Consider the following 21,989-nt stretch of genomic DNA (forward strand, 5'->3'; position numbering starts at 1 on the left):
AGCGCCGCCTACATCCACGTATACATCATATCTTGTACGAAATGAGCAGTTTAAGGACATATGTGGACATAATCTGGATTCCTACAACTACCTTGGTCTTACACTCAACCACTCATTTGCTTATTTCGGGGAAGGAACTATCAGAGAAGCTAGGGCGTCTCTCAGAAACTATTACGATCTTTGACCCCAACATCTGCTTGGAAACATTAGCAATAATCTCCAAACAGATGTTAAGGGAGTGTAGAAGGAGGCGAACCCTTTTACATCACCTCTTATTATAATTATCAGGATTACGTGAAAAGGACAACCGGTCATACTTGCAACCTTCCTCTTGTTGGAAAAAAACAAAAACAATGATGATTTATTGTTTATAGTGTGATGACTGCTCGTCGTCAATTTTGCGTGTGCTTACATCGATTATTGCGTGTCCTACCTCCTTTTTTACAATTTGTAATGCAAAAAGCGCTTTCTAGTGACGAGTTATCATAATGCAGTAAACATTAAACTCATACGTGGCAACATTACGCTATCTGGTTATCAAGGCTGGGGACTCAGCGTGTCTGGCAGCCACTTGTCCGTGCGGCACACGGCCATGAAGCTTCCCAACGATGGAAGAAAGTAGCACAAAGTGAGCACTTCATCATTAGGGCCTGACAACCAATGAAAATACTTCCAACGGGAGCCTTTGGTTGCCCACATATGAATACAATGTTGATCACACTGCATCGTGATAACTCGTCACTGGAGGGCGCTTTTGCATGCCTTGAAAACGTGAAGTATGAACGTTGTATTGCATATTGTTGATTACACTGCACTATCATAATGGTCCACTCCTACATATCCTGCCTGTCAGCATATTCGTTTTTAACACCTCAATGACCTATCAAGGCATTTATAGAGTCTATATCTCCCTACTCCATACACCTGAGCTAAGACAATCATGAAACGTATATGCACCTGCATGTTCGCCATTATAAAGAAGCTGAATTCACTTAGTGGAATGTAATTCTTGTGTTAGACTGACAATGCTTGATGTATCTGGGCAGTGTTCTTTGTTGTGACCTGCACTTATCCATTGGTATACAAGTAAAATAAAGATCTTCATTCATTAATTCACTAATTCATTCATGTCTTCATTCTTCCAAGAGTACCACATTAAGCTATAGAACTGTAGTTATGTAGATGCCATGCTTTGTACCTCGTACAATTGTTGTGCAATAAAGTTATATATGTACTGAACTGAATTCAACACAACACAAAGAAATAAGCACACATCTGAAAGTAGTGATAGCTTTGCATTTAATAGTTTCATCATATCATAATCATTCATCCAACAAATAATATCTTCACTCTGATACATTTTATACAGTGTCAACATATCTTACCAATACCAGCTATTATTTTCCACCAGTCATAAGCAAGTTTCATATTCATTTTCTTTTTCTTCCAGACAGAGCATACAGTGCAGTGTACAGTCTTTAAGTCTATCGGACCATGCCCGTTCTTTAAATTGTTGTCATCTCCTGCCTAAATGAATTTTACATTTCATCATTACATATATATGAATTTGCATTAGTCTCTGCTATGGAAAGATACTTTTCATGGCATAAAAATATTCAAGCACTCAAATCATACATGTACATCCATACATTTTCTTTTTATACCATGTAGAGTAAGTGTACTCTCACCAAAACTGTAATGCAGTACTGTACACTATTACAAGGTGGCACTGCTAAACATACAATTGAAAGTGAATCCCACACAGGAAGTCTTGAGGATAATTTCATTAAAAACTTGCTAAGCTCTAACATCTAACTGTCTCTATCAGTACTTAGTTAATAGGCATAGGTTTGTTGCTTTTACTGAGACAAAATAACTGACAGCTTATAAGTACATTTCACGATTTTTGATTTGCATATACGACTTGGCCAAAGTCGTTAAAGTAAAAGGATTTAGGGCCTCAAAGCTATTATCTTTCAAACTATAGACTACAAGCACATAAAATGTATGGAAAGTACTATACAGACTTGGCAGGTTGTTTTGCAATATCCAATATCTGAACCTCCAAAGGTTTTTTTCCCCCCGCTTTGTTGTATCATATTACCTTTTTCTTGCAGACATCTTTCAGTTCTTTTGGAGATCTGTTTTAGTGGCATACTTAGTTAATAGATATCTGTAAACATAATAGTTGTGACATTTTCCTGATGCATCATGTGTAGTGTTCTGAATACTGTTAGAGTGTACTTCTAATGTTCTTTTAACAACAAGCACAAGGGAGGGACCACCTAAAGTAATGAACTTTCCATTGCAACACATGATTAAGCCATACAAAAACTTCAGAAACAAGACTTTATCCCCACTGCAAAGCTGAATTTGCCAGGTTTGTTTTGGTTAAAGTAGTGTGAGGTCAACTCCAGCATTTTGAAGAGCTACGGCCAGTAGGTTATTAACCCTGTATACCGTAAACCTTGACACTTTTGTGGCAGTTTTATTTTCCCAACAACGTCTCCACTATGAATTCACAACACCACAAATATGTCTCACATTTATGACTACAGTGTTCAGAATAACTTTACTGTGAATTAAAAACACTGCAAAAAAACTACTCCCTTTCCGTCCTACCGTGAAATAAAATCACCATAAAAGTATGAGTTTACGGTACTAGCAACCTCACCCCTGAGGCATTGCCAAAAAACAGCCATGTAAGAAGAGAACCTGATTTTGACATACAACATTTGCCACTATTTATGTTCTTGAGTCTATAATGTCTATAATGTCTCTGGAGTTACTTTGTTTACCCTTTTTGCTCCTTGAATCTTGAACTACAAGTGTTTTTGTAGATAAGATAGCACCATAGTTTCGTAGTGTTCACACGTGTCCTGCTGTCGGATTCCATGGCGCTCGTTGGGATACACCTGGAAAAGTAATATTCAGCACGATTAGCAATTCATTCTACATAATTTATATGCAAGATCTCAAGTGCACAATTCAGCCGACCCTCTTTGATTTAGACTACAGAAAATTCTAACCGCCTATCCCCTAACTGTTTCGGGAAGCGTAACGGAGGCAATCTGGGCCCATCAACACTGTGACAGTTAAACCAGGATGGTGGCAGGTATCAACTTCCAGGCACCTTTGACCTGCAATCCTGATGTCACATTTAGGATCAGCGTATGTCAGACAGACATCAGGGTCTAACACATAATGAAGGATGATGTAGACATCAGAAAATTTGCTAAGTGCTCAATTTTTTCTTGTTTTGGATTAGATTAGATTTTTTTTAGACACAGATATTTCACATTCCTTTGTCTTATTTTTTTTAGACAATTCTAAGATAGTTCACAACCCATTTTCTATTGTCTTACCTGTAGTTGGTAAGGTTTACAGGCCTTGACCAGTGAGTTGATGAGCATACTGGTGTGGTAGAAGTGCACATTCTCGTCGATCAGACCATGTACAACCAGAAGACGATTCTCCCTGCAAGGAACAAAACAAATTTATTCGTACTGCCTTCTACCTCTCTGCAAAACTTGAAGTCATAATATCCAGGACAGTAGAGAGGATAACTTTTTACAGAGGTCATTTCATCAAGGCAATCAGAGATGGTAAACTGTGCCCCCTTTACAAAGGTCAAAACCAGACTTACAGAAAGACATGCTAGAAACAAAAATGAATGTGTCATGCAAACAACAAAACTTTTCCTTTAATGGAAGAGTATGAGTTTGAGGCAATTGACCAAGTAAAAACATACACAAAATGTACTGTTTAAAAAATTGTAAACTTCTTAACAAAACAGGAGATAACAAAGAAAAGCAAAGGGACATGCTGTGACAGTTTCAGGAGAACATTTATGAACACAATGAAAAGTAGGGGTCCTAAGATAGACCCTTGGGGTACCCCAATGATAATAAGTATACTTATCAGTTGTGTAACCACTAATACCATTCACAATCACTTACTCATCTGGAAATTGTGAGGCGTATCTAAGGACGGATCCGTCGGCGTATCCTGTAACATTTGCGGAGGGCGTGCCCATGTATCGTTCTGTGTACCCGGTGTCGTAGGCAGTCCAACAAGTCACTGGCGCTCCAGCTATAGCAATCTGTAACACAATACAATGTATATGGTAAAGGTAAAGATCCCATTGCCTTTTTGAGACTGCAGGGGCAGTGGGTTATTGTCCACTGTGTCTAGATACATGACTTGTATATCATAGGACATGGTATTGGGAGGCAGAGCCCATCCCTCTCCTTCCTCTTACCTTCCAAAAAATCAGTTACACCTGGCAGGAGTGAGAAAAGTTGTGTAAAGCGCATTTCCCAAAGACACAACGTTACAGCAATAAACCAGGCATTGAACAAACAACCTCTCAATTACATGTCTGCTAGCCTAGCCACTAGGCCATTAACTGCCACAATGTATGATGGTTAAATGAAATCAGATCCTTATACAATTCAAATGTTTGAAAAACAGACTGCTAATCTCACCTTGAAGACATCAGGTCTCTGTGCCAGCCCCATCAGAGACAGGTAGCCACCTGGAACACATAGTTTCACAACTTAGCTTAATCTATCATTTTGCATAATGCAGACACACAGAACGAGAAAAGATAGGAGCACCAATCATTAAATCATACAAATCATCATATAGCAAAATGATGTTGACCCAAAGGCTCCATTTTGCCATCAAAGTATGGACACTACTTTGGGTACAGACACTACTAAAATCTGCATTGAGAGTACCTTACCATACGACCAGCCATGGATGGCCACTCTATTGAGGTCGATGTAGTCCACATTTTCAGCTAACCAGTAGAGACCTTCCACCTGGTCTTCTATCTCCACAGTGCCCTGGAAGAAAGGGGTGTCACATAGTCAGTCACAAGACATAGACTTCTACACTGCTGCTTAGTACATGTATAATGAACTTTTGGATCGGACCGTGAGAAGTCGCCAAAATTCATTTTTCTATTCATGTTATTACTTTATCTATGCTGTCTTCTTTTAAAAATCTGAAAAAATAATACCTAACATTGCCTAACCTAAGCTTTTTTTCAGGAATGTATTGCGGGATGAGGGGTAAGTTTTTCAAAGTAAATTATTTGCAGTGCTTTTGTTATGCAGTTTTTGGGATGACCTCTCACTGTGAATACCATCAAGACTACTGTTCCAAAGAATTGTTCAACCACAATTTCACGCTGCAAAAGGCTACTTTCTCATCCTAGCGCGAAATTTAGTCCCAGCAAAAATTTAAAAAATTTACAGTAGTCAAAAACTTACGTGTACCCTCCTTTAGAAAGATCCCGAATACACTGTTACTCCCCACACAGAATTGTTGGTACAGCCTATTTACTGACCATTCGCCCTCTGAGATGACCTTCGAACTGCAGCCCGCGGTGGTTGGAGCCCCGCCCGTCGAGCACAACGACAGCGTAGCCTAGCGACGCCAGCGTGTGTAGTCTCAAGAACCGAATGCCCTTGAAGGAATTGGTTACAAGTTGGACCTAAGGAAAGAACCAAAGATTTTTCAGTTACTGTGGTGGCTTTTTCAGTACACATTGTCAAGATCTATAGTAACATCAGGGTTTGCCAATGAAGGTTAGACATCCAGGTAATATAATAATATTTGCAAAGTAACTAGGCTCATTCTCATTTAAATGTCGAAATGCTGTCGCCTGACTTTACGCCTTGATATGGAGCAAATTATAGACAACATCACTGGTTCCTTCATTTTTCCACAACCCCTGTAATGTTTTACAAAAGATGCACCACAACATTCGTATTGGTTGATGGCTTAAAAGATTATTATAGCCACGGGTGGGATTTCACACCCTAAAAAATGGCTGTCGCCTGAGAAGAAACGAAGAATTCAAATAGTAGCCAAAAATTTAACAGTTCAGTTCCCAGAATGTTTGTTCGGCAGGTGAAATCAGCTACCCAGGCCCTCTGTCCGATCATGTCAGATCGCTACTATCACTGATCTTGGAGGCTGTGTGAGGTGGTTTATGCCTGTCGCCAGATTCTGTAACAAATGTTACCACCACTAGTACGATGGTTGCCACGGTTATATTATGCACGTATAAGACTAGAAATGGCCGTTTTTGTGACACTGTACAGTTTTTCTGGCTTTCTAAAGAAACAAGAAAGGGTTGTTGACTGTCATTTGTATCCCACCTTGCTTAACAAAATGTTGTACAGAAATGACTGTAACAAACGTTACCATTGTTCGATGCTGTCTAGGCTTTCTATTTGACCTGGTGTAAAAAAGCTGCCCACTTTTCAAATGTCCCTAGGGGCATTCACTTATACCTAAATGATCTAGCCAATAAGGTAAGTCCTTTCGAAGAAAACAGGGTAAAGTCTACTGTTGTAACAAACGTTACAGGTAACGTTTGTTACATGCCCTGTAATGCATTACCAATGGGACCGAAAATAATAAGTTGCCATTTTTTGGCTATGCTTAAAAGAGGAATTTTCCCAAACAACCAAGTAGTTTTCAGTGAAAATAAAGCCGATTTATTTTTCGACCAAAAAAATACCATTTTCGACATTTCAATGAGAACGAGTGAACAAATGCAGGGATCGAAATACTCGTTTTTTGCTACATGCAAAATTGCAAGTTGGCAAAAATTTTACGTGCAATTTGAAAAATTTACATGCAAAATATAACTAGACGGCGATTGCGAGGATATCTAGCTTGAATCAGCAAATTTTGATTACATCTAGTGAAGTTACCGGAGAAAATTACCAGCAAAAACAAGGAAGGAAAAATACAGACGTCCATATGTCGTTCTGTCTAAGAGTAGGGTGTCTTCTTCCTGAGTGAATTTTTTTACGGCCAGGTATTTTCAACATGCAAGATTGCAAGTTCAGAATATTTTTACATGCAAGTCTCGAAAATTATGTGCAAATTGCAAGTTAAGTATGTGTATTTCGAACCCTGTAATGGATAAAATTTGGAAACGGTCAGATGTTTCAGTATCTGTTGTCTTTTACCAGTGAGTGTCGCTTTCACTGTTGAAAGACAATAGAAGCTGTCTGAAATACCTGACACTTATGAAATTTTATCTAGTTGCTTGAATAACTATTACTTTGCATGTAGTAATCATATACAGCATGTAGACACTTGCAATAAAGAAAAAGAATACATCTTTCGATAGCTGTGTCCCCCAAAAGTGGGGGTTACATGTTTGACGAATTTCGTTGAGCATGTTAAAGGTGAAGGGCTAACATACCCTCCCTGTAATAATGTACCTGCTACTAAAACAGCAAGGTAGCTTACTTGAGGCACTACAAGGTTCTGAAAGAATGAACGATTCTCCTAACCAAACAAGCTAACCTGTGGTCCTCCGTAGACAAACAGAAGAGTTGGGTACTTCCTCCCCGGTGCACAGTTGTGAGGTTTATACATGTACCCGTAGTGATCGTAACCTGATAGACTTCTGTACTGGAACAACTCTGGAGGGTGGTAGTCTACTGGAAGGACTGCAGCAAATAAATAGTTTACATCAGGTTTAGAAAAACTGTTTGGCTAAGTGCTGTGATGAAACAACCAATAGGAATCAGAGGAGGGGCTTTGAATGGAGATATGATCCAACTTTATGTCATTCTTGAAGAAGTCTACTTATGTTAAAAACAGTTAGATATAAGAAGTGTCATTCTTCCAACATCTATCAAATAAGGTTTATTTCCTGTGTGTTCTGACACCTTCCTCTTTTAACTTAATATTCTACATGTCATGTATATTTTTATGGTACCAATCAGATATTGATTTCATAATGTCTATACTGATTGAGTATCAGAGTTTTTGCAAAATCCTTTTTTGTAAGATTATTAAAAACATCTTAAGAGTGACCCATTGATATCCTTGAAGCATAAATGGCCAATTCTTAGTCCCACCCCCATAATAACACCTACAGATCTGTTGCATCATGGTCTGACAACATTTGACCAATGACAGATCTTGTAACTTACTTGGGGGTTCTAGCAGCTTGGCTATGAGACGAGAAGTTTGATTGGCTACTCTGTAGACCATGCAGGCCGGCGCGGTGTCCACACTGCTGTACACTGACACATACGTACTACAGTCCTGAATATAAACAACAACAAAACTGGTTTAAAGACTCCGTTTGATTGACAAGACAATAACAGTGCTACCATGATTTGGTTGTGTCTTGGAATGCAAAATGGACCCATTTTTCATATCTTCATAAGATGTAAAGCCACACTCAAACTTTTTTCACATTATCATTTCTTTATAATACTAAATCTAAAGCAATGCTCCATGAATCTTTTTTAGCTCATTCACAAATACTCCGTGATTAGGAAAGTGGTGCAAAGTGCATAGAGCGTTTGCCTTACATTTGGTAGGTTGTGAGTTGGATCCCTGGGTAGGCATTACGTTGACTTACAAAAAAACGGTATACTGTACACTACTTTCTCTGCATAGCATGTCATTAGCATTTGGGATCAAGAATTACTGGTGCAATGGCCAAGTGGGTAGAGCGTTTGCCTTGCAATCATTAGGTTGTGCCTTCGATCCCGGTCTTGTCACAACACTTTAAAAGACGCGTACATACTGCTTTCCCTGCCTATTGCAATTTATTTCAATTCCGAAAAGAGTATTGTAGTTTAAAACAGACCACTACCAGTGGACTGGCCCCTTGCAGTAGCGATTGCACAAAGTTGTAAGGTCAAAAACTATCGAAACAGATATGAGCACCGCCCAACATTTTATGTATGGTGAGCAAAGGACTTTTTTTCAAAATAATATAGAGAAAGAAGAGTTTGCCCATACCTGGCTCATCCAGACTTGATGGTAGTACCCCAGCTCTGTAAGCCGTACTGGTTCTCCTGGATCCATGTATGATACCACATATCTGTGGGGAGGAAAGTAGGCCATTATCATTATGCCATTAGGGGAGTCAGGGCATACCCTAGACACTAGATATAAAGTAAGAGATTGATAGACACCCACTTTAGCAGCTAAATGCTCAGAGGATGCACTGTTTCAAATAAATGCATAATTTTCACACACTGAATCACACACTTATACCAATTTGATATCATATGACCATAACTTCATATGTCATATGACCATAACTGCTACTGATAACTTATATGCATCAAGATGTGGATCAAGAAACTTAAGACAACAACTTACAAGTGTTCTTCTAGCGGTGTGTCTTTGGTTGCCATGAAATATACTAGTTGTCTGGTCTCATCCACCCATAGCTGTAACAAACAACATGTGGAGTGTTCAACTGGACCAACACTGCACAACAGCCTTAAAGCATGAGAAAATGTTGCATTTTTATGAAAATATTAATGCTGTAAGTATGCTTTATGAATGCTTCACATGTACTTAAAGATAAGGTTTCGCATACTGCAAAAGCATACCAAACTTACTTAAGTTATAAAATGTTAATGGCCCAAGCTATACATACAACTGTACAGTTGTAAAAAATGATCCTATGTATAACCTTATTTTAAAAGATATCTCAGATTTAGAAATACTGGTTTCAGTAAGATTTTAACAGCTCTTTGCATGTGATTTTCCCAAAGTGCAAATTATAATTCTAACAAGCAACGATAGTGGATGCTACATGAATTGTTTTAGATAGTATTTAGTTACACATATCTTGCATGTTCATGAACCTTCATTAACCTAACAAGTGACAGTTTGGCAGTAGACAGAAAAGTATCTTGTATCCTTTGGAGGTTTAAAAAGTACCAGAGGAATATTATGAATCTCTGAAAGTGAAGAGCTCACCATGTCAGGTTTGCCTATCACTATCCACTGTCCTCCCGTCAGTTGTCTGATCTCCGTCAGCCCACATCTTTGCACAGCTGTAAACAACAACAATAAATAGCTGAAATACACAAGGCCAACGGCGAGTTACCAGTGCACAATATTGCTTTACTCCTGAGAGTTAGACATTGCCAAAATTTAACATTGTATTTTTGAGGACCAAACAAGAATTTGAAGGCTCATACATGTACTTTTTGTATGGCAAAGAAATGTGTTTTTTAAGTAGTAAATACTTAGCTGTATTAGTAGTAGTAAATAGTAACATAGTAGTAAATACTAGTCAAATATCTGGCCACCTAGCAGCATCTTTTCAAACAAAACTGGTTTTTTTTCAAGAGCAGATTAAAGGTATTCAAATCATATACAGAAGAAATTTTGATGCTCTAGATGATTTGGAATAGACTGTTTCTAACTGATAATTCAACTAATGAGAGCATGGCAATTAATGGTTTGACCAATGAGAGAGTGGCTGCATGTTCATCATATACTTCTTATTTCTTTTATTTTGTATTTCTACGTTTTGACGGAGATGTGAACGGCTATGGAAACAGTTGCAAGCAAATACATAATGTTTACCATCACAGAGTGATCACATGTGAGTGATCACATGATCTAGCCTAAAAAACTGCTGCTCTGATTCTTACTCAAACACATTCATAGGTATGGTGACCAGCCCTCCAGCTCTGTCCTGCCACTTGCTACATTATTTAATCCAACAGGACAGGGTGTCTGATACTTTAACTGTAACGGTGGTGACAGCTGTCTGGTCTTGGTCATTGGCTTTATTGGAGGGGAAGAAGAGGAAACGCAGCATACACAGTATGTTTCCCTTCCCTGAAGATAAATCTAATGTGTACCTTTGTGTGTGACCTCCTGTGCACCTGAACCACCTGTCTCCACCTCCATCCCCATCTGCGCCTGGTCAGGTGATAGGGACGCCGTCACGTGGTACAGGTGACGGAACCCTGTACCCTCATTGGCCCAGATGAAACTGACCTCGTCTGGTCTCGTTTGTGGGAAGAAGTAGATCAGTTCATGCACCTGGAGAAATGTGAGGCACAAATGTTAGGCATTGAAATATATTATTAGCATAAAGCATTATTGGTGGGTCTAATGCACCTCGAAGTCTGTACCAGGGCCCATCAAATATTACAAAACTCATAAATGGAAAGTACTGACATCCAGGTATCTTTGAATTCAGCCCCAAACTGCATGTATCCATATTTGAAGTATGTAGTGGTTTAAAAAATATGACGAAGGCCAAAACATTGTCTTAGGAAAGCTTTCTATTCTTACAAGAAAAAGCAAGAACCGAGTCCAAAAAATGAATTAAATACCAAGAAGCTACCTTATATATAGCACATTTGTCCATATATGTTGTAGTTGAACACATCAGCATGAGGGGAACTTTTTCTTGGGGGCATTTCAGCATGGGGAACTTTTGCATGGGTGACACTTTTTATGGCGGGCATTTCTGCCTGGTATGACACTTTTCATGGGGGACATTTCTGCTTGGGGGACACTTTTTCTTGGGGGGCATTTCTACATGGGGGACCTTTTGCATTGGTAACACTTTTCAACGGGGCTCATTTATGCATGGGTGCATCGGGAGACACTTTTTCATGGGGTAACATTTCTGCATTGGGGGAGCACTTTTTCATTTCCATGCTGCCTAACTCCAACACAAACTGGTCACAAACGGCCTTACATTAACCCATATGTGACTATGCTCCTCCAACAGCAGGTAGACTGGAGGTGTGGCGGAGTCCCCGTGGCTGTTAGTGGCGGTGTCCGACGTCTCGGGCGAGAAAAACTCCAGCGGAAGCAGCGCAAGAATCAACCACTGTTGGTTCCTACTCAGCAGCTGGACCCAAACTCTGAAAATAGATACAGTTTAAAGAATCTGATATTTCCTTGTACATACATCAAAGTCATACATATACACCTCAGGGAATGCCACATTTCTCAATCAAAGTACTCACCCCAATCAAAATATGCAATCCCCAATTTAAGGCAAGTCTCTGAAAAATTTGGGGAGACTGAAATGTAAATTGGGAAATTGGGAATCAAGTCTAAGTACACAGTGTCATATATCTTCTCTTTAACGCATCTTGAACCAGGTGAATTCAAATTTATGATGTTTTCTTCACTTTTGTCTTTATCAGAGACTTGCCTTAAATTGGGGATTGCATATTTTAATTGGGGTGAGTACTTTGATTGAGAAAATATGGCATTCCCTGAAGGAGATAGCTTGGAATGTAATAAAACGTTGACACAAAACCTCAGGTTGTGAAGATAACTCAATGCAATAGAAGCCGGATAATCGCACAACGGATTATTATCTAAAGCATACTTCTGTTAACTGCACGGAATACCCAAATCTCAAACCAGTGCGGTTCAGCTGGATAACTTCGCATTATTGCACCACCTTCTACTGTATACAGTATAGAGGATGTCAGGCAACTCACTTTTTGCCATCGGGTAGCCAGTCTGCTCTGACCAGGTACTCCATGTGAGGAAACAACTGTTGGAGAGGTTCCCGCAGATGTCTTTCAACCACTGTGTCTTTCACCTTCATATGGAAGAAAGGACTAGTTTGATACGAGCATTCACAATAATTGCATTGAATTATATTTAATGGTTTATTCATACACATACGTAAATACATCAGGTATACTAAAGCAACATTGCAGCCTGTTATACCTTGCTGTATCACTGGCTGAATAAAGTTATTTTTAGTCTTAAATAGTCCCTTAACATATACAACACGACATATAAGCATTTGCCAATTAAACAAGAAGGGCCTTTTTTGCAAAAAGCAACTACCTACAATATTTTCCTACCTTTCCACTGGAGTCCACTGTTATCTCTAGTATCTTCAGAGTGCTGGTAGCATTGGCTGTACCTAAGAAGAAAAAAAAGAGGTTTAACATCGAGTAGCTGAATCATAAAAATCAATGTAACATTTTAGCGCTGGTCAACGACTGTTTTCTCAACTCATACTTGTACAATTTTTATGATCCTTCTTGAGTGATTTACCCTCTCCTTATTTTGAACCCCCCCTCACTACATTGTACATCTTATGCAGGGTGACAACACATAGAGTTGGTGATGATAACTTATGTTGTAAAAAGGCCCAATATGTACAACAGTTACTATTATAGCAGTCCAGTGTGTAATCAAGTGGCAAGTGATCCCACCTCTGGACCAAAAGGTTGTGAGTTCCAATATTGGCTATTGCCGCTAACCTTGGCATATATGTGCACTACTGGAAAGGGTTACAGTCCTTAGTACAGGATATAAAGCTGTGTTCCACTGTTCATTGTACAACGTCGAAAACAGTTAGGGGAATTTCCCTGGTACAATGAATGGGCAAATATAGTACATAGTGTCTGTCTTCTCTGTCAAGACCAAAGGAAGAATATGCCCAAAACAGAACTTACCTCAAGCAACTGGATATGATTTTGACACTGTGCCACTGACAAAAGATAGTGGATACAATCTGAACCGTCTGACTATCATTATCAAGATGCTTGAGTAACTGCTTTTTGGTGTATCTTATTACCTGGATGTCTAACCTTCATCGACATACAAAGGAAAAATAGCTCAACTGATACGCTGAGTTAATTTTAAATTAGCTAAACTGGTTCAAGATCACTTTCAGTTTCTACATTGCGTCTCACCTGCTCGAGGATACCTGTAGTAGTCGACGCCCCTCTCGTTGTTGGTGGAGGAGACAATGTGCAAAATCTCCACTTCACTTTCATCCACCTCTTCATACATCACTCTGTACGTTCTGCTGCCGTCACTATCTGTCAAGCATGGGGAGACAGCATCCAAATGTCAGGCAACTAAAATAGACAATGGCTAGTACGTACAGCACGTTTTCAAGAAATATCAAACTTAGAAACCTTTAACTGTAGAGCTAAATATTGCACTTCATAACTTGAACCCTCTGATTTTTATTGTCCACAATTGGGTCTCTTGTAGTATCAGACAAATGAAAAAAGCCATTCCACACTACAGAATTTTGCTTACTTTGATCAAAGGTAGGGCTCCACCAGTAGCCTGTGTATCTATCAAATTCCTCTTGAACCACAAAGGATGGCACTCCTGCAGTCATGGGATCTTCTGCTGGGTTAGATAGACCTGCAGGAAAATGGCAAGGTGGTTACATCCAGCAGAGACACCTAGCAAAACTTTGTGGCATTGCAAGCAGTACATGCATATCTGAGGTGTTGCCAAAAACAAGCCTTACCTCTGTGCAAGTGACTTAGTGAGTCTCTCTCCTCCCAATCTGTTTGGCTACATGTCGACAACGCTACAGACAAAACAGGCTTCTCCCTGAGGTGTTGCCAAAATTAACAGTTCTTACCTTTGTGTACAAAAGTGAGTCTTCTCTCCTCCCCATCTTAGGTTACACACCTCTCCACTGAAGACCAAAAAAAAAAACTACCCTAAGGTGTTGCCAAAAAGAAGCCTTACCTTTGCAAAAAAAGTGAGTCATCTCTCTTCCCCATCTTAGGTTACACATCCACAGCTCTCCTTTCAAGACAAAAAAAAGCCCCTCCTCTGAGGTGTTGCCCAAAACAACAATTCTTACCTTTGTGTACAAAAGTGAGTCTTCTCTCCTCCCCATCTTTAAGGTTACACATCCAAAGGTCTCCATTGGAGACAAACCCCACCAGACTGTTGTTGGACGGACACATCTTCGGGTCTATCCGAGCTGCTCCACACTGACTCTTCACTTCTTCTGGCACCACTGCCTGTTCCTGTAGGAAGGCAGGATGTTACATGTAAGAGAGACACCTACCAGACAGCTTAGGTATTACAGATATATTCTGAAAAACATCCTTCCTTGTACAAGCTCATCCTAACATCTCACATAAGGAATGTTGTCTCAATGACTTGCTGTTAGACACCTAAATCGTTGTACTGTAAGAAAGACAGAATACATATATAATATAATAATGATGCATTTAAGTACATATATCACTTTATGTTTATGGTTTTCACAAAGACCTTTTCACTGCAGAGTCAAAACCACAATGAAAATTTTGGTCCTGTCTTTTGCCCACTGACCCCCTTGTCTACAAAGTACATGTAAGTACTACAATATATACACTGTACAGTATTAACAGTATGATGTTATTACAATTACATCACAATTACATAAAACAAGAAGTCAATTACACAAGACAATTATCTAATCAACCATTCATTCATACATGCATTCATTCATTCACAATGATAAAGAGTTAATTCGGTCTCAACTTCTATGTACATAATTGAAAATCAATTTTTGCCTTCTTAGCAAGATGTTGAAAAAATGAAAGATGCTTTTTTTACCGCAAGCAAAATTATCTCTGTTTTCAGTTTGCTTGCTATTGTTAGTCAAAATTACAGATTTGTAAGATTGATACAAAGTCATCCACAGAATTGGCTCTGTATGAGTTTCTGTCAGTACTGTATATCCTACAGTCTATATGTATCTACCCTCTCTATTCAGGACCTGATGTAGGCTAACACAGGCTTCTCTGTGGTCATGATAAAAGCTCCAGCTAGCCTTGATGACAGGCTTCTGGTAAGGGCTGGTGGAAACCTAGAGATGCCACAGAGGAAGTGTGAGATGTAACAAATAAAAGAGACAAAGACAACAGATAACAAATAAAATGTATATCAATCATGCTAGATGATAGAAATCGACCAGAAGAAAAGAAAGGCTGTATAAAGAATTTTTGTAAAGGCATGTGTAAAAGCAATTTTCAACTAGTAGCTAATGAGGTTGATGCTACATAATGGTCTCACCCCTGAGGTGATGCCAAAATAGTAGTAGTGGTAAAATAATTAGTAGTAATGTTGTCATCAGTGCAGATGTAGAGGTAGAGGTAATTTTTAGAATAAGATCAACTTAAGATTGATCCTGTACAAAGGGCTCTGCCCCTGAGGTGATGTCAAAATATGTAGAGGTAGAACAACTCATTGCCATGTTTACATCAGTGCAGATGTAGAGGTAGAGGTAATTTTTAGAATAAGATCAACTTAAGATTGGTCAGAGGGCTCTACCCCAGAGGTGATGCCAAAAAATGCAGAGGTAGAAAAACTCATTGCCTTGTTGTCATCAGTGCAGATGTAGAGGCAGGAGGAATCTTAGGTAAAACATTCAAATTCAGATTAAGGAAAGGCTCGCCTATGAGTTGATGCCAACTAAAACTTAGGAGTAGAAAAACTCACCGTCATGTTGTCATCTGTGCAGATGTAGAGACTGTTGCTGGCGGGGAAGAGGAAGCGCCGATGTTCGATGTCTACATCGTAGGACGTGATCCCGAAGGCCGAGACTCGCTTTCGCTCCCGGAGCAACTGTTCTTCTCGCGAATACTGACACATGTATGGCGTTGCCTTTTAAGGAAAGAGGAAAGGAAAAAAATGCGTTTTAGGAATCTAGGTACATGTCATCCTCCTACGCAGGAACATCCAACAGCGAAACCGCCTGTCTGGATGTACCCTGCTTTCTCAACAGTGACTCTTAGTTCCTATGGACGTCCCCCCCAAATCAGCTGTCAGCCAATCAGAGAATAAGCCTTTCAGTTTTCAAAAGGGGTATCGAATGTTTAAGGGTAAGCTCATTAATATTTATAAGAGGGCGGTCAGGAATTAAGGGTGACTGTTGAGAAAGCAGGGTACATCCAGACAGGCGGTTTCGCTGCTGGATGTCCCTGCGTAGGAGGATGGGTACATGTATGATATTGAAACACTAATATACTGTATTTAATGTGTCTTTTTAGAATAAAATCTACATAAACACAAACCGATGCCATAAGGTAGTTACCTGGGCATGCAAAACAACACAAACAAACAGGTAGTACTTACGTGGAAGGAATCCAAGAGTGGTTGCCACGGTAACAAGGACACCTCGCCGGTTGGCTCGTTCGGCACGTCCACGTACATCAGCGAGTTCTCCTTCAGGTTCTCGGGAACGCCCAGGAAGTACAGCCTCGTTCTGGCGCCCTGTTCCGTCTCCAGCTTGGCGAAGGTGAAGTTGTGCGGCACCTTGTTGGCCAGGTTGGTCTGGAGGCGCCGCGTGCTCCGCACGGACTGTCGGAGCTCGCCCCACGACTTGAGCCGCGGGTAATCCCGCTCGTACAGCTGCGGGTCGACCGGCGAGAACGGCGGGGGCTGTCCCGGGGACAGCGGAGACGACAGCGAGGAGGAAAATGACAGCTGCGCCGGGGAAGCGCGCTCCGCGGCTGTCGACAGCTGTTCGGGGGAGAGCTGTTCGGAGGAAGCCATTTTGATTCCCTAGTCTATCACATGCGTTACGGCTAGTAAAGGGTGGTCAGTGCTCTTTCGCAGAAGGATGCTAGCAGTGTCTTACAATGTTGTCTTGCATCCAGATGTCGCACATGTAATTTCACCTGAAGAGGATTCAAGCATTTAAGCCTGGTCACCTGAAATGACATAAGTATACAGCTGTCAAATCTCATGTTTCAAAATATTTAGATTGTTATTGTTATTGTTATTGGGTGGGCCGACTACTCTCTTGACAGCCAAGGGCTAAATTGCGAGGAGCTTACAATAGGCAGGGCTAAATCGCAAGGGTCTGGAGCGAGCTGCCATTCGGCGGAACTCAGGTGACCTCAATACGACAGTAATTGCCCCAGGTGCGGCCAAGGTACTGTAGGTTTTGAACCACTCACCCCGCACCACTGCACGTGTGGTGGGTTTTTTAGCGTGCCTGGGCTATGGCTCTCCCTTGAACACGGGACCTCCATTTAACGTCCTATCCGAGGGACAGCCCTAGCCGAAGCTAAGTACTCATTTACACCTGAGTAAAGTGAGGAAAGCCGTGTAAAGTGCCTTTCCCAAGGGCACAAGGTCGGTGACACACAGCTGGATTCGAACTCGAGACCTCTCGGTCCTGAGGCAAACACGCTGCAGCTGCGCCACGCGAACTCACCAGATCACATTCATATGTGTATGTGCATGTTGTAAATAACATTTCAATTTGATAACGTACTCAACAATGTAGATGATATATATTTACCTTGGGTAACTACTCGAAATGTCTTTTCAAGTGCGTCTATAACGTTATATCTACATAGAAATACCAAATATGTTAACGTTAGATAAAGTTACGTGCCTCAGTGTATTTCCATAAATTACAATGTATTATCTCTTTACGTTCACAAATACAGCACAAATATATATACCTGTGCCACTTTGTATAGAAACGTCTACAATTCATTCTTCTTGTAACGAACAGATAGTTATTTTTGCTGCTGAAGTGGATTTAGAGAGATTCTAGATACAACGTCAACTGGCATGATTCTCGTGAAAATAATTTTCAGCACGTAACGTAATTGGGGAGGGGGGCACAGCTCTTGGCCCACCCCTCCCTCCTTCGTTCGATGTGTTCACAAAATCAACCCCATAACACTACCATAACAAAAATGGGAAAATATCTGCTTTACCGTCAATCCGTACATGAAACCTGCGACTTAGACTGACCTGACTGATAGAATACAACGTCATATTTTTTACTTACCAGAAATCGGGGAAGAGAAATCGTCGAGATCGTCTCGGTTTTACCTTATACTGTGATGAACATTTTCTATCATTCCCAGCATGCTGCTGGGAAAGGCTGCATTTTAAACGCTCACAAGTATGCAAATAAGGGCGGAACTGCGCTGTTGTCTCCCTAACTTTTGCTCCCTATTGCTTGGTGATCGTTATAGCTGAGCATAGATTTGTTATGTTTCCTGAAAAGCCCGTGGGTTGTTTTATTTTTGTGTGAGGAGTAGTTGGCCGCCAGCCAAACCATTTTTGTGTAGTCCGCTGCAACAGTGATGCGTTTTTTTTTCGCCTGATGACCCAAATAACATCGTTTTTCATCGGCGCTTTCGATGAAATTGCGTCATCGGATATTGCAAAAAAAGTTATCACATGGATTTTATTATTTTCATTTTTCACAAACATGAAGAATTTAGCTTCTCTACCACGTAGGCCATTATCCTGGTAACATTCGTTTTTTCTAAGCAGCTTCGATCAAAAAAGTGTCATACCGTCATGGCGTTACTTTTACCTCTTGAATTCCATACTAGAACCCCTCGACAAAAGGTAGAAAGCTTAAGCCATTTGACTGCCAACAATTACTTAGTAACTTTTCCACAAGGCAGTGGGCCTCGCCCCGAATGTCGGGGATCAGGAAAGCCGCTTTTTCAGTCACTGTGTATTCTTAACTGTCATGCGTTATGGCGTCAAGATTGCAAAATGTGCGTTACTTTTACCACTTGAATTCCATACTAGAACCCCTCGACAGAACGTAGAAAACCATTTGACTGCCAAACCATGATGGCGACGCACTGTCTGCCTCTTATCCCCATGGTGGTGCGACTGAATACTACAGCGTCTGCACAGGCCGACAAAATCACCCAGCTCAGGACGAAAACACTTCCGTGTGGGGAATTCATATCGTCTGTGTATGTTTGGTACTTGTCCTTTTTTCTCAAATGATTCAGTAATGAACAGACCAAATGAATAGACATTATTTCGGGTTAAAGAGTGTGAGGTATCTGATAATATACAAGTTGGAATTGAAGTTTTAGACCGTCAACATAGACTGGGGGACGAACCTGTCCCGGGAACTTGCTGCTCTTATAATATTAGTCGATTTCTGATTGTAGTGGGGTGTGTTTACTCTCCAAACAGAGGTTAGGCTCCGGCTGTTTTTTTAATCGTTTTTATCGTTTTTTTTTTATTCTGTGTTGTATCTTGTATTGTCAAAACATCAAGATCAATGCAAAATAGGAAGCCCGATAAAAACGACTTAAAGAATATAATAAAAAAAAAACAGCCGGAGCTAGCCTAACCTCTGCTTGGAGAGTAGGGTATGTTAAGAATGGTTACAGATGCCGAAATTAAATCGGCTGAATCAAAAGACTGGTGAAATTGTATTTCTCTCTTTGATTATCCCGCCCGACCTAAATACATAATCATATATGACAACTGGACATCATCATATTTGGACATAAGTAAATTGGTAACTTCAGAGAAACGTTTGAGGAAATAAGTGCAATATTGAATAAGACAATGTAAAAGATTCCCATAACCTGCAAGACCTACCGAGTCCTAATTACTCGAACAAGACCGACTCACAAAATAACAAGAAACCCTTAACCATGTCACAACACTGTAGTCCATTCTATTTACGTGCTTTAAATGTGTTTAAGTTAAAACAAGCATTTGTACGTAATTTATAAAATCAACGCTAACTTTTATTTTTTTTCTGACTTTTTGCTTTACAATATCTACTTCACCTTTATCGGCGAGGTAACTTGTATCCGTTGTTTAAAAAAAAAACAAGTTTTTAAGGGTATCAGGTCAACCAATTTTAAACCACAATACATTTGTATTTTGAACATTTTGCACCACCGTTGACTTGATATCCCTACATATAGATGCCCTGTTTTTAAAAACAACGGATATAGGTTACCCAGCGTGTAAAGGCAGTATCACGTATATAGGTTAAAGGCATACTACGTAGTTATTTGTGCTCAAATTTGAAATATTCTAGAACTAAGAAATCTAAGATTTACTACCACTTTCTGACACTTTTTGACACTTTTGTGTAATTATTTCACGTTTGCAACGAAAGAATTAGCCTACAAAACATTCTGCTCTAGGCTCGCTGTAACCTGTTGACCTCCCTAGTTAGACCCTCCTGTTTGAAAGCAACAACGGTAGGTCCCCCGGGGTGGGGTAATCAGTTAGGGACTTGGCAGACTGGAGATAAAGGCTGCACAATGAAGATCTTCTTCTTTGGAAACACTCATATCTAATCACTCTAAAATAGCATATAAACATGAACTTATTAGGTCTATTTTGTAGGGTTTCAACAAGCTGAGGTCATATTCCCTTCAAAACTGCAAGAAACCTTGTACAGAAAACAGGTTAATGAACTGTAAAATAGTAGTAAAATAAATATAGGCGTTTTTTAAGCTTCTAATATGTATGGAATCTAGACGAACACAATTGTACACATAGCACGAATGTTTTACCAAGGCTTTGATATACATGAGTTTCATCAGCTATCAGAGTCTGCGAAAGACAACATAACAACCACAACAAAACAACAAAAACATTCTTCAAGTTACCAAGGAGGTTAAAAGATTACAAAGTTTCTTGACATACTAGTAATAGGAAATTTGAAAAAACATAAGTTACGTAATTACACGACCCAACACACACTCCTTTTTGCCATGAGAATGGTAGCAGAAGGACTACCGAAACACTGGCAGGATATTGCTATTCCATATGTATAGAGAAGCCCCGAAATTCCCTTTTAGGCATGCTGTTGCAATTCATCTACGGAATTCTATGGGTCGCTAACTTGGTCCAGAGGTGTAGTGGCGTACGGTTCCATATCATCCTCGTCTTTGACGTCTGGGTTTCTGCGCGATGGAGGATTTATCTGGGGGACCCCCCTCCCCCCCCTGACGTCAGTTCCGTTTGCAACTTGCCATCCATTTCTTCCTTGCCGGTGTCGTCCAAATTGACGCTGCTGTACGGTTGAATACGAAGGGTGTTGTCGATGGCACGTACGGACAAAACCCCACAACTGACGAAAACACGTCCGTGCGCGCATTAATACAGTCTGTGTATGTTTGGTATTTGTTTGTTTTTTCTCTCATTTGATTATATTCACAGATTGTTTACTAGTACCAGATTGAGAGTGCGGGCCTTTTCATATGATAATGCACATCTTCGATTTGAAAATTTTAGACGGCCATAAGGAACTAGGTAACGTACTCGTTTAAGGAACTTGTAGGCTTTGGACGCCTGTCGTGAGGTGTGGTAAGATTACATATTGGCACGAAATTAAAGCCGGCTAAATCAAAAGTGTGGTAAAACCTATTTCTCTGTTTGATTATGCCGCACGACCTAAATACATAATGTCATGACAACTGGACATCGCCACATTTTTATTCAGCTAGTAAGTTGTGCAAATCGGAAACTTTAAACGAGATGATTTTAGAGGAAATCATAAAACAATGGAAGCCGAGATAATGTACAACATGACATGTGACCCAGTGGACATAAAGACTAGTCAGTAATTGTATAAGACCAGCTCAGAAAATAATAAAGAATAGTCATATCTTCAGGTACATTTGTACCATTTG

The 21,989-nt window shown here is 40.1% G+C and overlaps 1 protein-coding gene across 2 annotated transcripts; it reads right to left on the reverse strand.

Annotated features, from left to right (window-relative positions):
* Positions 1 to 1,282: 1,282 nt before the first annotated feature.
* Positions 1,283 to 18,478, reverse strand: LOC118411535 (dipeptidyl peptidase 9-like). Of its 2 annotated transcripts, XM_035813856.1 has the most exons (22): positions 18,356 to 18,478; positions 16,681 to 17,258; positions 16,045 to 16,209; positions 15,323 to 15,412; positions 14,414 to 14,582; positions 13,849 to 13,959; positions 13,494 to 13,622; positions 12,654 to 12,715; positions 12,279 to 12,382; positions 11,519 to 11,687; positions 10,668 to 10,851; positions 9,772 to 9,848; positions 9,163 to 9,233; positions 8,797 to 8,878; positions 7,974 to 8,088; positions 7,339 to 7,484; positions 5,357 to 5,503; positions 4,748 to 4,850; positions 4,488 to 4,537; positions 3,960 to 4,102; positions 3,366 to 3,477; positions 1,283 to 2,915 (listed from the first exon to the last, which is right to left on the reverse strand). In XM_035813856.1, exons 2-22 carry the CDS (start codon positions 17,098 to 17,100, stop codon positions 2,823 to 2,825), a joined length of 2,742 nt encoding a protein of 913 aa, XP_035669749.1. In that variant the 5' UTR covers positions 17,101 to 17,258; positions 18,356 to 18,478; the 3' UTR covers positions 1,283 to 2,822. The 2 variants fall into 2 exon arrangements, with proteins under 2 accessions (XP_035669749.1, XP_035669750.1); XM_035813857.1 differs by lacking the exon at positions 15,323 to 15,412.
* Positions 18,479 to 21,989: the final 3,511 nt, after the last annotated feature.

Source organism: Branchiostoma floridae, chromosome 3, assembly GCF_000003815.2.
Source record: "Branchiostoma floridae strain S238N-H82 chromosome 3, Bfl_VNyyK, whole genome shotgun sequence".
Taxonomy (NCBI): Eukaryota; Metazoa; Chordata; class Leptocardii; order Amphioxiformes; family Branchiostomatidae; genus Branchiostoma; species Branchiostoma floridae.